The 17,381-nt window shown below is 36.4% G+C and overlaps 1 protein-coding gene across 4 annotated transcripts in view; it reads right to left on the bottom strand.

The window, feature by feature from the left end:
* Nucleotides 1-6,857, bottom strand: part of IKZF2 (IKAROS family zinc finger 2) — a 190,821-nt gene extending 183,964 nt beyond the window's left edge. For 2 of the 4 annotated variants that reach the window (XM_031958106.1, XM_031958109.1), the window contains exons 1-3: nucleotides 4,677-4,775; nucleotides 3,098-3,146; nucleotides 2,141-2,245 (exon numbers count right to left, since the gene is read on the bottom strand). In XM_031958106.1, the coding sequence (XP_031813966.1) occupies nucleotides 2,141-2,245; nucleotides 3,098-3,146; nucleotides 4,677-4,679 (157 nt within the window). In that variant the 5' untranslated portion in view covers nucleotides 4,680-4,775. Of the gene's footprint in view, nucleotides 1-2,140; nucleotides 2,246-3,097; nucleotides 3,147-4,639; nucleotides 4,776-6,240 lie in introns of those variants that run through there. The other 2 variants (XM_031958108.1, XM_031958107.1) reach the window with 2 other exon arrangements.
* Between the last annotated feature and the right edge of the window lie 10,524 nt (nucleotides 6,858-17,381).

Raw genomic sequence — 17,381 nt, 5'->3', positions numbered from 1 at the left:
GGAATGTTTCAATAGCACAGCTCTCATTTGTTCAAATCATCATGTCTGGTCTTTGCACTGTTTACTTAAAAGAGACAGGTAAAATGCTTGTTTGAACTAGGCATATGTCAGGCTAAAATGAAATTCAAAACTGAAGGGACCAATCACATTAACAACAAGCTCACGATTGAAATTCAGCCAGTGGTTGTGGATCCTAACCACTGGTTGGCCCAAATTTGACCGGAGTCTCGGACCAACAGCTAACATCTATCCAAATTTATACTGTCTTTTTGAAGCCAAGGACTAAACAGTTAACTATGAAAATAGTTACTTTTTATGTCAAAAAGTCACTTTTTATAAAAAGTTGACTTTTTATGTCAAAAAGACCTTTTAATCTTTGAGGGAAATATGCATATGATTTTTAAAAGTTAAAGAAAAATAAATCTGCTTCTATAAGACTCACATACTATATAATAATGAGAATGTAAAGTTGTTCTTTGCCATTGAAGTATGATATTAGAGGTAGAAAATAGGACCTCACATTTTACAGATAAGAAAACTAAGGCCTTAGAGAATAAGCATATTTCTCCAAATACACAGACAGTCAAGGTGGGGGGGGGGGAAACTGCTAAAATGTATTGTTTCTATTGAATCTGAATTTATCACAAACTTATCTACTCATTTACTGGAATTGGTATATTGATATACGACAGAGAATTTAAAATACCTTTTGTAATTAGATTCTTCTATGAAGTTTCTTTAATTAATAAGGAAATAAAATGAACTTCAAGCAACAAGCTTATATAATAAAATATGTAAAAATTACCAAACAGCAGTTAGAATATTTAAAGCAAAATACATGAGACAAGAATATTCACTCAGTACAATATATTCTTTATATTACTGCCGTATATACACAACTGAGGGTTTAAAAAAATAACACAACTTCCCATAGATTTTAGAGGCTTACAATAATCTGAGTTATGTTTGAAAATTGGAAGAATAAAGTGTCAAACAGATACACTCATTTAGATGTTAAGAAACGTATGAATATGTTTATGCATAATAGATTAATACATAAGTTAAATTTCTTTATGAAATCATTTGGAAAGAATAAATATCCCTTGCTTCAAATTCTGCATAACTATACAACTTTGTCTATCTACAAAAATTAAAGTGTCCTTCCTATAAAAGAAGACAACACTTACTGAAAGCACATGGAAACAAAATACTTCAAATTACTTTTGAATCTAAGTAATAGAGCACTTAGACTTGGTAAGTGATGATAAAACATCAGAATCAAGAAACAAACCATGCTCTTAATAAATAAAAGTATATTGCCCTTTGTAAATAAATATAAGCAAACTAATCTTTGCAGTCTCTAACAGTGCTTAAAACAATATGAATATGAATGATCCTTTATCAAAAATATTGGCTAAAATTGGCTATTAGTGCTAGCCCAGTACATCCTCTTATATTTCCTTAGTTTTTCTCTTGACAATCTAAAACAAAACCCTTTCACTTTATTAAACAAATGAATATTGAGTTTTATGAGCCACTTATTTATGATCCACTTTCCAGACTTTGTAGAAGAAACTTTCAAAGAAATATAGATAGATAATTAGGTAGATAGATAGATATGTATACTCATACATATATGTAGATGTATACACCTATAGGTACCACATATAAAGGTATACGAGTACCTACACCTGGAGGGTTAAGAGGCTAACATTCTTCTCTAATAATAGAATAGCCTTATAACAAAGTAATATAACATGCATAGCGTTTTAACTAGGAAAAAAATTCTAAATTTTGTTTCATTTTTCCCCTATTAACAACAACAACAACAAAATCTACTCTTAAATATCTGGAAAGGCAATCAATTATGAGCAAATCCTAGTATTTCTTACCTGATACAGGTAAGCACCAGTTCCCAAAAGCCACCTTGGGATAGTTCAAACTAGTAAGCAAGCTCATGCTTAAGATAAGATACTAGTATGAACAGGAATAAATCTGCGTTGTTCTCTTCTTTAGCTAGCTAAATCTATAGCAGTAGGTGCACCACAGCCAGAAAACGAACCCCACAGACCCAACAAATCCAAATCTGTCACTAGAGAAATGGGGGGGGGGGGGAAATCATTAAAAAAAGAAGACTTACTGCTTGTCATGTGACTTGGTGAGGTATGCTGTCCATTGGGTGTGCTTGAGGTGAGGTCAATTGCCATATTGGAGTGTTCCCTTTCAGGTGAAAGCTCATTGTCACCTGCTTTCGAAAATAAAATCTTTTAGACTTTCTTGACATATAGAATACAATTATAACATTTCAATTTTGTCAACTTTTGCTCATGGATACTTAAATATTCATAGCTTTAAATTTAAACACAGGTTTGGGTATAACAAACAAAAGTTTGTTATATTTTGGGAGGGTTTTTTTCCCAAAAAGAACAGAACAAAATTCACAGAAAGTCAAAAAAAGACATCATGGGGAGAAGAGTGAACTGAAAATATCACATATTTCTAAAAAGCCATAGTAAAAGGCACACAATATAATTTCTCATCTATAAACCGAAAGGATTAGCAAAGATGATCTCTAAGATTTCCTTCCAGCTCTAAGATCCTCTCTTTTTAATATTTTGTTTAAATAAATGGATATTACACTGTTTACAGTAAGCATTTTCTAAGATACCATTTTCCAAAGTACATTAAATGTATTTTTTTCACGTTACATGAATGAAAGTTAGGGGAAAAAAGATTTTTATCCACAGAAAATTTCTAGTAAGCACACATAATCTGTTGTCTCCTTAACTTAAAATAAAAAATGAAAGAAATAAAATTATAGCAGAAAAGTGTTGATTACACCAAACTAGTCATCTCAATGAGTTGCTTGTACTACCAACAATGTCTATCTTTACCCTTTTCTGCTCTTGCCTAAAGTTTTCGTGTTTCATTTTTTTTTCCTGGACTTATCTTCAATATAAAGTTATGACCAGATGGGCAATAAAATTAAGATCCCTAATCTATAAATGATACCTACAAATGAATTAAGTAAATATATAAGATAATTCAAGGTGATTGTGATTAATGAATTAATAAATCAATGAAAATAAGTACTTACATGTTATATAGCCATCAATAGCCTCAGTTTCCATAGTCAAAGTGCAGTGCTACAAAACAAAAGGGTAAACCCTTAAAACAATGATTCCTTTCACTATCTGCCATTAATTAAATGCTTAACTTATTTGAAGCTCTAAGCAGTTAGCCCATATTGCTGTTGCTACTGCTGGCTCTGCTGCAACAACCTGTGCCCAAGACACATACTACTGTGTACTGTATGTGCTCATTTGCAAGTCACTGAACTCTTTCTGCAAATGATCTGATTCCTCCTAGAGATAGGGTAAAGAAGATAAGGGTGCATCTAAAGCTGTAGCAGGGCAAGAATGCCTCTTAAAGTCAGAATGGTTTACCTAGTTTAATGAATTTAATTGGGAGAGTCACACTTCAATCATGCCAGTTTTTACTAGGACTTAAATATATTAATATTTATTAGTTCCCACAATCAAATTATGGTTTGAGGACGGCCAAGTTAACAGATAGCTCTATTCACAATTGTTGCAAGTTGGTTCATCATGTTCTAATCAAGGGGGGAATGGGGTGTGAGACACAAACAAAGCAAAACAAAACAAAAAAACTTGGTGCCCAAGTCTATCTCACAGATTTGTGCAGCACTTTTCCAACTTTCTCACTTGTACTGACATTTCAGCCCGCCCCCTTGATCTGTCCGAGCACCTGTGCGTTGTAATATTAATTTCCTGAAAGATCATGGATTTGAATGCTGTATCTAATACATCTTAAATTTTGAATATTCATAACCTCTTGTGGCCTTTGGTAATTTTTTAAAAAGTTTCTGAGATTGTTTTCATATGCATGCCATAAACATAAAACAAAGTCTCCTGCTCCAGAAACACAAAAAATCCTACGGGATGACACCCCCTAGCTTTTATTTCACATAAAGAAAACAAGAGATCAATAATCTAACTGTATTCTTTGATGGGAAAAGTTTAAAGAACTGACATGTCCATAGGAGAATTTTACTTTTTTTTTTTCTCCTTTTGGCTCCGGTCCTTTTTGCCTTTAGTTTCAAAACTCTCACTGCACCAGCAGCTAAATTATTCACAATGAGCCATTTCTGTATTGATCGCCAAGTATATTTAGCCCTGGCTCCTGGAATTTCTCCATTACTTACTGGAAAACAGGCAGCTTCACTTCTTGTCTCCAAAACCACTTCCCTCCCCCCCTTTCTAATTCCTCCCCCCCCCCCAAAAAAAAACTTTTCTTTCTTTATGGTATAGTCAGATCAAATTATCAGCTCAGTACGTATTTCAACCTGCAGTGCTGTTATCAAATTCTTTGAAATAACTGATTACATAAGGCCTTTAAAGAAAGTGATCTATAAAGTTTAAAGGGGGTGCAGGTTCTTCAGATCTTTTACAAATACATAAGTTTATCTTTTCTAACAGTACTCCCCGGCACACATATATTAAAAAGCTAGAAAGGTCAGGGGGAACAGAAAAGTCTCCCCCATCAGTGAAATAGTTAACCCTCAGGGAAAGAAAGAAAAGGAAAGGAAAGGAAAGGCACAGGAACGAAATGTACATACAAAAGAAATTGTCCTTTGACTAAAAAAGATTCATCACCATTTCCAGCTCTGTCGGGAGATCTCAGCTTCTTCTAACTCCTTAAGGAAGAGATGACAATGTCGGAGTACAGATAAACGGAGAAAGAAAGAAGTTTCTTGTCCCCCCTCCCCCCCACTACCCCTTACCCCCTCCAAGCCAAGCCCCCTGCAGAGTTCAAGGCGAGGAAGAAGGGAAGGCACTTTACAGGTGGGTCATTCGGAGCCCAAATCAAGCAAACAGATCGTCTGATAAACAAAATGAAGAAATGAGAGAGAAGGAACACCCCCCCCCCCCTTCTCCTCCTCCTCCTTCTCCTCCTACCCCTCCCCCTCCCTTTGGGATGGTCTAGTAGGAAAAGTCACTCAGGAATGGCACTATGTACTTTCAGGAAAGAGGAAAAAAAAAGAGAGAGGGAGGGAGGGAGGGAGAGAGGTCAGTCAGTGCTACAGCAATGCGATTAACAAGAAGAGAAAAAACTTGATCCACCGGTTCCTTAAGAATCGACCAAAAGCTAAGACAAGAAAACTGAAAGAAAAAAAGGGGGGGGGGAAGGGACGAGGAGGAGGAGGAGGGGGGAGGGACAGTCAGGCAAAACCTAGCGAGGGACCTAGGCCAACTTCACAGGACTGTTTTTTTGGCCCTTGGCAAAATTTTCACACACACACATACACACACAAATCTTAATTCCATCTCTTTCTCTCGCTCAGACACTAGAACCTGTCAAAGTGATTTAGCTGCTGCCTTTTTACATGTGTCATGCCAGGTGGTTGTTGGCTGCTGTTGTTATATGTGTGTATTTTTTAAAATAAATTCCAACAGGCTCTTCCCCTTCTATCAAGACTACAGTTTATCCTAGCCCCCCCCCCCCAACACACACACACGCTGCAAAATGCAAGTGAACACCGAGCAGACGCCAACCAACAAACACCACCAATCCGTGACAGCAGTCCAAGAGGAGAACTGATTAATCGATTAACATCCCAGAAACAGATCATCCGAGAGGAGGAATTAAAATCGAGAGGAAGGCATCTCCCATCCGATCCCCCGCGCACCCCTGGGAGCCATCCTAGCTGGGCTCCCAACCAGCATCCCCCCCCCCTCCTTCCCAGCAAATGAAGTATTATTGTTGTTATTATTATCACTAATCAGCCTCTCCTCCCCTCCCCCTGCTTCACTCCCTCCCCTCCCCCATCCTCTTCTTCCTCCTCCTCTTCATCCCTCTTCTCATCACTGGCCAACAGCAACAAGTCCTCGGACCCGCAGCCGGCGAGTGCAGACGAGGCTGCATAATTACCCTTAACTTTGCCACCCTCCTCCTCCTCCTCCTCCTCCTCCTCCTCCTCCTCCACCTCCTCCTCCTCCTGCCCCCGCGCGCCTTAAGCTCCGCTCATTGCCCCCCGGTCGGGGCCGGGTGAGGGCAGATCCGGCCGAGCCGCCGCCGCCTCCTCCTCCTCCTCCTCCTCCTCCTCCCTCCTTCACCTCCTCCTCCTCCTCCTCCTCCTCCTCCTCCTCCTCCTCCTCCTTCTCCTCCTCCTCCTCCTCGCTCTCTCCACCATGCCAGCCAGCGCCGAGCGAGATTTACCTCAGCAGGACACGCAGGGAGGCAATCCCATCCCCCTTTTGTTTGTGTTTACTGTGAGTGAGTCCTCTCCTCCCTCTCTCTGTGTATCTCTCTCTGTCTGGGTCTCTCGTGTCTCTGTGTGGGTCTCTCTCGGGGTGTCCCTGGGTGGCCAGTGTGTGTTGGGGCACTGCGGTGGGCTGTGGAAACTAAGGCAGTGGCTCTGGAGCGGAGGGTAATCCTGTTTTTACTTCCTCCATCTTCAGCGAGGAGCAGGGTGAGCCCGGGACAGCTGGTCAAACCCCGAGAAACCGATCCGGCTGCCAAGCCCGAGCCCATCTCCCCAGCGCCGGCTGGACGCGCAGGGCGGGCGAGCGGGCGGGCACCGGGAAGGAGGGGAAGGACAGGGAGAGGGGAGGGGAAAGGAGGGCAGGCGGGCCGGAGCCGCGAGGGTGCCTCCGTGCGTGCGTGCGTGAGCGTGTCTGTGTGTGTGAGTGAGTGTGTGAAAGAGAGAGCCAGGAGGGGAGAGTACGCGCGCCCCCGGTGAGTGGGTATCTGTGTGTGTGTGCGTGTGTGTGTGTGTCTGCGCTCGGGGCCGCTCAGCACACTCGGCAATCGATTACAGGACAAGTGCTGCTTCTGCTGCTCCCTAACACACACTCACTCACACATACACATTCATTCTCTCTCTCTCTCTCTCTCTCTCTCTCTCTCTCTCTCTCTCTCTCTCTCTCCCTCTCTCTCTCCCTCTCTCCTCTCTTCTCTCTCTGTCCCTCTCCTCCTCCTCTCTCCTCTCTCTCTTTCTCTTTTCTCTCTTCTCCTCTCTGTCCCTCTCCCTCTCCTCTCTCTCTCTCTCTCTATTTCTCTCTCTTTCTCTCTCTCTCTCTCACACACACACACACACACACACACACACATACACAAACTCACTCATTTTAGTTGATGAAGCTCAGTCAAGATTTCTCCTACCTCGAACTGTCCCCCAAAACACTCCTATTTCTACCCTCGTCTGCAAGGGGGCATTCCGCCAGCCAGATGGTCACTCCTCCCACTCCACTCCACCCCCAAACTCCGAGGTACAAGTCCTCCTCCTCAAGCACAGAAAGAAGTATTAAAAGGATGTGAGGTTCCTTTCTGCCCCCTGTGAAGTTGTCTTTTAAACTCAGATTTATGAATCAGTTAAGAAATAAGGACTTTTTAAAATTATTTTTTGTCTTCAGGAACACGGTGTACTAGTAATAGCTACTTAAGTATTTTTAAAAAATCCTTCCAGTTACTAAATATGCTATACATGTACATTTTTAAAAATCAGTATCTTGCCAGGAACATCCATTTATGTTTGTAATATATATATGAGAGATTAGATACTTTGTATGAATTTTTTTTTTAATCTCATTTTGTCTCTCCGAGATTTCATTAGCTTGGGGAACTTTCATAGTGGGAACTCCCTCTACCAGATGCATAATAGCAATTTATCTGTAACTTTAGTGTCTCAGAGTTGCCTAGGGGCACAGAGAGGTTAAATGTCTTGCCTATGGTCAAGTAGCCAGTAATGTGTAAGTGGCAGGATTTCAGTCCAGGGCTTCCTGACCCCAAGGCCAGCCTCTTGTTCATTAAGTCAGGGTGGCTCCAAATGTGTAGTACTATTGTAATAGATGTTCATGTGTGTATAATCAGTAATATATTTGTTGAGGCTGTTTGGAAAATAAAGTTCTTTCAGCTTTCAGAAAACAAAAATTCAAACCATGGGACACACATTTATGATTACCAATAGAAATGGGATCAGAAAAGAATTTGGTCTGATATTTAGCCTACTTACTACTTTTTCACAGTCTTTTCACCTTTCAAGTATAGTGTTTGTTTCTTTTTCCAATTATGAACGACAATAAAATCAGAGAGAAAAGGTTGTGATTGGCCAGTTTTGTTCATTGAAACTACAAACCCCACATTCCCCATGGAATATGTTAAGTCAAAGCCTGTTTCTTTGGTGAGAACTTTGAATCAGAAGAGCAAAATGTACTTTCTACAAATAGTAGCATTTAGTCTTTTTCCAGACCCACATTTGTAAACAGAGGGGATGTAATCACAGTATAATTAAAGGAAAAAGGAAATTGAAAGGAACAGAAAATACTGTACAATGTAGACTTAGATTTTAAAACAGAAAAAATTGTCAGTCCTGCCAAACACTACTTCTGAGATGCCTTATCATAGATTATGGAGAAAATCAATGTTGAGGGAGTAGGAATACGAGGCTGTGTCAAGAATTCCAGAAAAGCTTAGTTTTCTATGCTAAGGAATAAGAGACAATATAATGAAAAGAAATATGTGGTTTGTAACATAGCAATTTTAATAGCAATTTTTTTTTCCTTTGGATTCCTTTTTTCCCTTCATGTTAATAGTTTTCCTTTGGGGTTGATTTTTTAAATGCTGTATATAGTATTGCTATATAAATTCTGAAATTCTAAAAATTTTGGGAGTTCATTTCCTAAGGATTAGATATGGTATTTATTTTTTAAATCACCTTCATTTTTATGTTGTGTCTAACACCATAGTAAAAACAAAATGATTTCTACTGGAAAAATAAATAATTTCAATTTAGGAATTTAGCAGCTTTGTATATAATTTTAAATTACTATGGTTTTAAGGAATCTAATGCCTCTTAGTTTTGTGGTGGTAAGACAGATTTTAGTAGTTTTCTGCTGTAACCTACATAAAAATAAGTTATCTTAGAATCACATTGTGAAAGGTAGAATGAGAATCCTTGCAATTCATCTAATCTATTCCCTTGGACCAAATTTGAACTATCCTTCAGAAAAGCAGGAAACAATTCCTCTGAAGAATATGCAAAAATGCAAAGAAGACTGATCTACATTACCTTTTTGGTTAAAAAAAAAAAATCTAGGTTTCTAGAACTCTCAAAGTCAGTAAGTTTTCCCTGCAGTCTAATTTCTTTCCTTTTACTACAAAATAATCTCCTTTCCCAACTGGTCCCATAATGAAATATATGTAAAATGTATGGGGAAGAAGAGAGAAATCAGACAAGATCATTCAAAACATATATAAGACTAGGTTAAGCCATTAATTCCATGCTAAGATTGGTTCTATTTTGAAGTCTTAAGAATTCATCCAAAATTTCCCAAAGCTGCCATGTTACTGGGGTCCTGGCCCCTGGCTGCTTCATGCTTGATTTAGTTCCCTTCAAAGGCTGTCCATTGTATTATTTTGATTCATTGGCTCTGGGGTCATTGGAGGCACACTTTCTCCCTCTAGTGGTTAAGTATGTAGCTGCTCTTTCATTCCCAGGCATTAGGGATGAAGGGTTGTCCCTTAGTTGGAACATTGGAACTCAGATCCCTAACCAGGCACAGAAGTTTATGGCAGTAGGAGACCACCTTCAAGCATATTAAAACACTGAAAACCGTTTTTCTTTTGTAACAACTTTTTTCTTTAAGGAGAGTTTCAGATCCTTAAAATGTTGCATAACTAGCCACAATGTAAATCAGTAATTATTGTTATTATACTGAGATGTTTCTGGTGCTTCTGAAGTCTTGCAGCAGTAACTCCAAAAGATTCAGGCAAGGGAGCCCTTCTGCAAATTATAATAGTTTTCCTTGTACAAAACTTAACTCATAAGCATTTTTTCAGCATCTCTTTTCTATGTACTTGAAACATAATGTACATCCTGAGTAGCTTTGTCCTAACATCTTTAATATATAATAATCAGATAAACCTTACTGTGACTCCATTTGGCTTACTGCCATTTATCGCATTCTTTCCTATGAAACTAACTTATTGTAACATTGTTTTGCCTAGTCAGGTTTCCATGGAATCACTTCATGATATCAGATGGGATTTGCTGGAATATATAATATGTAGACCTACCATGTGTGAAATCCTTGTGGTGAGTGGGAGCTGTCCACAGCTGAAGTTCATTCAGAGAAGCAGGGATAGCAAGGCTACCATCACATAGCAGGGCTCAAAAGGATGCTAAAATGTTTTTTGCACTCATAGTTATAAATTTGTATTTAACTTTTTTTCAAACCAAAATCTACTTGGATATCTACTTTATTGGTGGTACCTTATTTTGCTTGTTTGTTTACCACTAGCCTGACCTAATCCCTTGGATTACCTAGTGAACCTATTACTGACCCACTCTTCTGATCATTTCTTTCAGCACACATTGACTAGTCATATTGTTCAAGACACTGTCTTTTTTACTTGTCCTCTTCACCCTCATCTGATAATATTTTATTCTTTTTATTCTGTTTAACCAATCTCTTGCTTCTAGCACCTCAGTAATTGACTTTCTGTCCCTCATTAGTCTGTTTAGCAGGCAATATAGCATTTAGTCATAGTTTCTACTCTATCCCCAAAGAGTCAGACAGATCTGTTACTTGACCAGTGTAATACCTTATTCTTTGGTAACCAGATCTATTTGGAAATCTCTACTTTCATCTTCATGAACAAAAATTAGAGTGACATTACATTATATATTTCCTGGTTTTCTAACTCTGTAAGTTTCCAGTTTACTACAATTAAGATATGTTCAAGATATACTAAAAGATCAAGGTAATAAAGAAACAGCCTTATTATGTGCTTATTATGCTTCTGTTTTTTTTTTTAATTTTTGTTATGTTACAAATTACTCCAACCTTTTAGGTATAACATGATCCAGATAAGAGCAATTATGAGCTACTTCATAGAACATTCATTACCTCAGGACCAGACTTCTGATGATGAACCTCCACCATGTTTACTTAGCCTGGATCTTTGGATCATAAACACAGTCAATTGTTAGGTCTCCACAGCTATTTAGAAAAACCATCTGATAACACGTGAAAAAAATGTGATTTATATCAATAAAATGAGTCCCCACAGTAAGGAAATCAGGATCTTCTGAAATATTAACTTTTGTGGACATTATTAAAGAAATTCCTACAAAGCCAACTAATAAGCTGTTATTTTTTTAAATGTCTGTGAAAACAAAAGTTTTGAAATACAGCACATTTAATTCTTATGTTCTAGAAACAAATTATTTCTCATGCCAAAGTGAGAATCTGTGAATCAAATTGACTACCAAAAGTGACTATATCTGATATAGTTTTACTATCCAAATAAGTATAAATCATAAAGGGGAGAAAACCATTAGGATTGGTGAAAGGTACCAGGGAGATTGCTGACTTTTTTTTTCTTTTCCTCTGCTTTTTCTTAGTTTAATATTTAATAATCTAGTATCCCTTTGGAAAACTCTGATTTTTTAGTTTGCTCAGATTTTAGAAATTCATGTGTTTTCAAAACTGTCAGTGGAGATATTGAAAAATTGTAATGTTTTCTTCTGGGCAGCTAATTGGCAGAGAGATAGAGCACTAGGTCTAAAGAGAAGAAAACCAGAGTTAAAATGGCCAAAGGCACTAGGCATATGACCCTAGACAAGACACTTAACTTTGTTAGCCTCAATTTCCTTATCTAAAATGAACTGGAGAAGGAAATGGCAAACCACTTGAGTATCTATGACCAAGAATATTTAAAAATGGATCACAAAAAATTAGACATGACATAAAAAATAACTAAACAAGGTTTTCTTCATTTCAAAGGATGAGTATTTTAGGGCTGCTAATTAAATCATTAGATATTTCTTATATTTATTTATTGTGCCATATGGAGATTACAAATGTAATCACTGCCATAAATGATCTTTCCTCTCAAGGGAGCATGTTAGCCCAATAATTTAAAAGAAATTGCTTGTTTGGTTTATTTATTCAGATAATTATTATTATCATTTTTAAGTAAACCATTAAATTTTATTCCAATGAGAAACAATAGACTGCCATCTTCTTGGTTATTTTTTGTATATCTGAGTGAGCCCTGTGAGACAAAAGCAAGAAAGAAACAGACTCAAGTCTTAAAATGTGGGGCTTTTAAATGCTCAAGTGTTCTCAAATAAGTTAGCATAAAATCTCCTAACCCTTTTAACCTGAGAACTCTTTTCAAATGGGATGGGGATATAATAGAATTCCCAGCTATTGTATTTCTTCTACTCCAGTAGAGTTCCAAGCTATTATTTCTATTTTCCCTATTTTTCTAGCTCTAGCCCATCAAGTCCTGCTCTTTTTATTTTACAAGACTTCTCAAGAATTTGGGAAAAAATCACACCAAGCTAGACACAAATAAGTGGTCCAAATAGTATGATTTTAGGTATTTCAGAAAATAATATTCTGCTTTCCCTTCCTTAGCTGATGCTTATAATCCCTTTCTAAGGAGCATTTTTAAAATTCCATAATTAGAAATACCTGAAATTGTAATAGACATTGTTATAAAGGATAGGTACAATGTTGGTTTAATTCACACTAACGGTTAAGAGATTGATTCAATATCCTGTTCTGTGTCAAAATTGTGATAGAGTAGTTATTCCCTTTAAAAAAATAAGGGGAGGGGGGAGTTGAGATTTTAAATCAGATAAACCAAAGTGGTGGGAGATAGAAATAACTGTTGAAATATAAACATTGCTTCTTCATTTCTTATGAAAAATAAAAATCTTTGGGAGATGTTTCAAAAGACACATAATAAATTCTGATTCTCTGAATTGGGAATTGGCTACTATATAATATCACAGGATAGAGGAACCTGCAATATGGCCAATTATGGGTAAATCATGTTTAGCATTTGGAAGGGGGCAGGAATCAAGAAAATTCACATGGAAGAACAAACTCCAGAATATCTGGGGAAATTAAAATAAAAAGGAAAGAAGTACCTGTACTACCAGATATTGAATTACAGTATAAAACAAAAATTGGTATGGATAAGTATAAAAGTGTTCACATAAGTTCAAAAAATCATTTTTATACCAATAAGGAAGACATTGAAGTTCATCTGAAAAAAAGATGAGAGGTTTTAGTGGATTACAAGTTCATTACTATCAACAATATTAAGTATTAGCTAAGAAAGATACCATCTTGGATTATTTTAATAAAGGCAGAAGGAAGAGAAATAAGGTATACTCTATTTTGAAGAGCAACATCTGGATTATTATGCTCAGTTCTATTTTTCACATTTCAGGGAAGATATTAATAAACTAGTATATACCCAAAAGAAGATACACACAACAGTGAAAGGCCCAAGACTGAATGAAGTGTTTAGCATGGAGAAGGAAAGATTGTATGTAGGTGGACATGATTGTTGTCTACAAATATTTCAAAGACTTTAATAGGTCTTGGAGACAGCCAGGTAGTACAGTGAATAGAGAGTACCAGTCCTGGACTCAGGAATATTCAAATTCCTAAATTCAAATCTGATCTCAGACACTGACTTTGTGAATCTGGGCAAATCATCTAAACCTGTTTGCCTCAGTTTCTTTACCTGTAAAATGAGCTGGAGAAGGAAATGACAGATCATTCCAGTATTTTTGCCAAGAAAACCCAAAAAGGTATTACATTAAAGTCAGACACAAGTGAAAATAATTCAACAAAAATAAAATGAACATTAGAGCTGCTTTACTTAGCCCTAGAGGTCAAAATGAAAAACAATGTTAGAAGTTGCTAAGGGACAAATTTAGGATTAATTTAAAGAAAAGCATCTTAACTTTAAAATGTCTAAAAGTAGAATGAGGTGCTTTATTAGGAGTAGATTTTTTCTTTCCATTAATTACCTTTAAGTGAAGGTTAGTTGGTTCATAGAGCAATGATGTCAAAATCAACTAGAAATGGATCCTTAAAGGCTACATATTAACTCAGAAAATATAGAATAACATCTCTGTTGTATTATATTATTATATATTTAACAGTTCCCAATTACCTTTTAATCTGGTTAGGACCCATTCTGGAGTTTTATGAGACTGTTTTCACAACTCTGGAGAGGCAATATTATTTTTCATGTAGAGGTTAAACTAGTCATTTAGGTTTCTTATAATTCTATAACTTCATAATACTGTGCTATATACTAAGTGCTGTTAAAATACTGAACATGAAAGTATAGTATATTTTTTCCTGCTTTCTTGCTTGGAGCCAAGTTGCTTCTTATTACCATAATTTCAAAAACAAAAACAAACTTCGAGAGAGAGAGAGAGAGAGAGAGAGAGAGAGAGAGAGAGAGAGAATGTAGTTTTAGGAGCTGAACAAAAGATTGATATGTGATAGCCCTTGGATCCCCTACAGTGTCAAGGTAGCTAAAGGAAAGCCTTCCTAATAAATTGAATGGAAAACTCTCAACAGATCCCATCCCCAAGGCAGGGGAAGCAATTGTATTAAAAGGTGGACAAGAAATCCCATCAAATGACATATCATTCTGATTCTCTAGCACACTTGAGCTCTTAGTAACAGATGGATTTAAGATAACAAGGTTGATGAAGAAGAATTGGATTGTAAAGGAGGCATTCATTTTATAATCACATAAATTCAGGTCATTTATATATGTTTAGATGAGGCATTTTTCATAGACTTTAGGCTTACTTTTAGTAATTATCATGAAAATTTCATTGATTATTCATATTAGTTTTTTTTAATATTCACTCTGAAATTGTTTATTTTAGGAATCCTTTAAGTAGCTAACTCCCTTTGTACATTAAAGTAATAAAGAAAAGACCTGTAATTTCCCTGTTATCTATCACCTTCTCCTGGATGAAGAATTTCCTTCTGGTGATCCAAACTGACATTCTCTGCTACTAACAGGCTTCAAAATTTGCTTGGATTCAGGAGAAAGGACCTACTCAAGACCACATAATCCATAGGTAGCAGAAGCAGAATTTGAACTCATATCTTCTTGGCTCCCAAACTGGCTATCTGTCCACTGTATCACAGTGTGCTTAAAATATAATTCAGTTTATAGTTTTTCAGGATCCCATGTACTACATTTGTGTAATCATTTGAGTTTTACAAAGCCTTTACAGATCAGGCCTCTGTGAAGTAGGTAGCTCAAATATGATTGTCACCATTTTATCCAAGGGGAAACTGAGCCTCACAGAAGTTGTGTTGTACCAAAAATCACACAGCAAAGAAGTGTCAAAGCTGGAATTCAAACCTACTTCATGTGAGGCTAAGTTGGTGTGTCTTGCTAGCAAGAACAACCCTCTTCCTTAGTTCTACATGAATAACAGATTTAGCCCAGAATTAGCATTGCAATTTTATTAAATATTTGTAAGTTTTTAAATCTCAAGTTTTGCTGACATAGGAAATCAAAAAAAAAAAAATTATTTTCCCTAGAAAACACAACAGATTGCTTAATTTGTTTTAATTCCTACTCATAGACCAGTTAGACTGCTTAACCCTTAATAAAGATGTTTCCTACTCTCCTTTTGAAATGCCAGATAACTGAAAAAATATTTATTTGAACAAGGACATTTGATTCTATTCCAAATAGTTTAATCGACAATTTAGGAAAGTGAGGTACATGTTGAATTGAAATTTGTTTACAAGGAAAAGTGAGATCTATTATAAGAGATCAGTCTCAGATAAAAATATTTAATAGGGTACCACAGATTGGTATATAGTCCTTTGGAGTATTTATTCAGTTGTTTTTAAATGACAGATTGTTCAAGCTTGATCACTATGTAAAGAGAAACCCTAGCTGTATTAAGCTATAACCTCTTAAAATATAGGAATACACTTCATAGTGACCTTGACCCATTAAGAAATGGTCAATCAAAGAGAAGGTGAAAGATAATGTGATTATACTACTGCTTTAAGAGATGAAATATTACTCCGACAGATGAAATCACTGGGCTACTAACAGCATGAGTCATTAATATCCCACTTAAAATTCCAAAATAAAATTTATATGTACTAACAGGAATATGTTTCATTTACCATCCTTCCTACTTGGAATTCTCTTTCCCAGATTCTTTCTGGCAATTCATTGCCTGTCGTTTTCAAAATTCAGCTACAAATTTATCTATTCCAGGAAGCCTTCTCTTATTAACTATACTGGACTGTTCCTCTATTTAGTATGCTATTAGGACTAATAGGCTCAGTTTGTTTTTGCAAAATTTTAATTTGTATCATTATTATTAATTGTAACTAATATAATTTCATGCATGTATGCAATTTCTCCAACTAGAATATAAGATTCTTGAAAGGAAGAGGAATATAGTCTGTATTTTGTGACCATAATTTTATCCCTGTGCTTAATGTTGGGTATGGGCTCTGTATAAATAGCCTATAAATGCTGCTAATTTACCTAGAACACTGGTCTATCTACAGAAAGCATCCAATAAGTGTTTTACATGCATAAAGATATGAAGGAATAAATTAATCTGTCTATTATTTGTGGTACTGATTGATCAAAATCTTGGTGAGGTACCATGTATAGCTTTAGTCTCTATATTTTGAGATGTAAAAAATAGGAAAACAAAAATTTTGGAAAACAGAAACTAAAATTATAGATATAGAGAGCTGTCCAGAACTGTAGGAATTATAGATAGGATCCTAGATCTAAAGATGAAGAAATCCTATTCGAACCCCCTCATTATATAGGTGACAAAATTCAGGACTAAGACTATTATATGATTTGCTCAATGTCACATAACTGATAAATTAATCAACAAAGTTATTAAACACAATATTCCAGAAACACACTTAGTCCAGGGGATACAAAGAGAAAAATGGATCAGTTCATGCCATCAAGGAGAAGGTAATTTAGGGAGGGAGTGCTCTGGCAGCTTTGGGGATCAGGAGTAGTTCTGAATAAGTTGAACTTGAGCTGAATCTTAAAGAAAATAAGGGATTCAACAAGGAGGAATTGACAAAGGAAACCCTTCTTGACGTTGAAGACAGTTTAAAGGTGGCTGTCACAGTATCTCATATGAAGAAAAACAAGCCCAGTTTTGCTGAACAATAGAATACAGGAAAGGGAATGGTAAACAGTATAATGAGTCTGGAAATGGAGTTGTGAGGTCAGATTATTTAAAAAAAAAAAAAAAAAAAGCTTTAAAAGCTATAGCTTAATTATTTTTCCCAACTGAAATGTATTCTAATGAATGTAATTGACATTTGTCATGTCATCCTGAAAATTAGAAACCAAATTTCAATTGAATATTTACAATGTCCCTTTCTTCCTCCCTCCCCCCCCAAAAAAAAAAAAACAAGAATAAATAGGAGATTAGAGAACCACTGAAGTATATTGAGTATATTAATATGACCAGATTCTATGCTTAAGGAAAATCACTTTGCAGGCTA

Source organism: Sarcophilus harrisii, chromosome 3 (genome assembly GCF_902635505.1).
Source record: "Sarcophilus harrisii chromosome 3, mSarHar1.11, whole genome shotgun sequence".
Classification (NCBI taxonomy): Eukaryota; Metazoa; Chordata; class Mammalia; order Dasyuromorphia; family Dasyuridae; genus Sarcophilus; species Sarcophilus harrisii.
The sequence above is the reverse complement of the archived record's forward strand: the minus strand, read 5'-3'. Positions and strand labels throughout refer to the sequence as shown.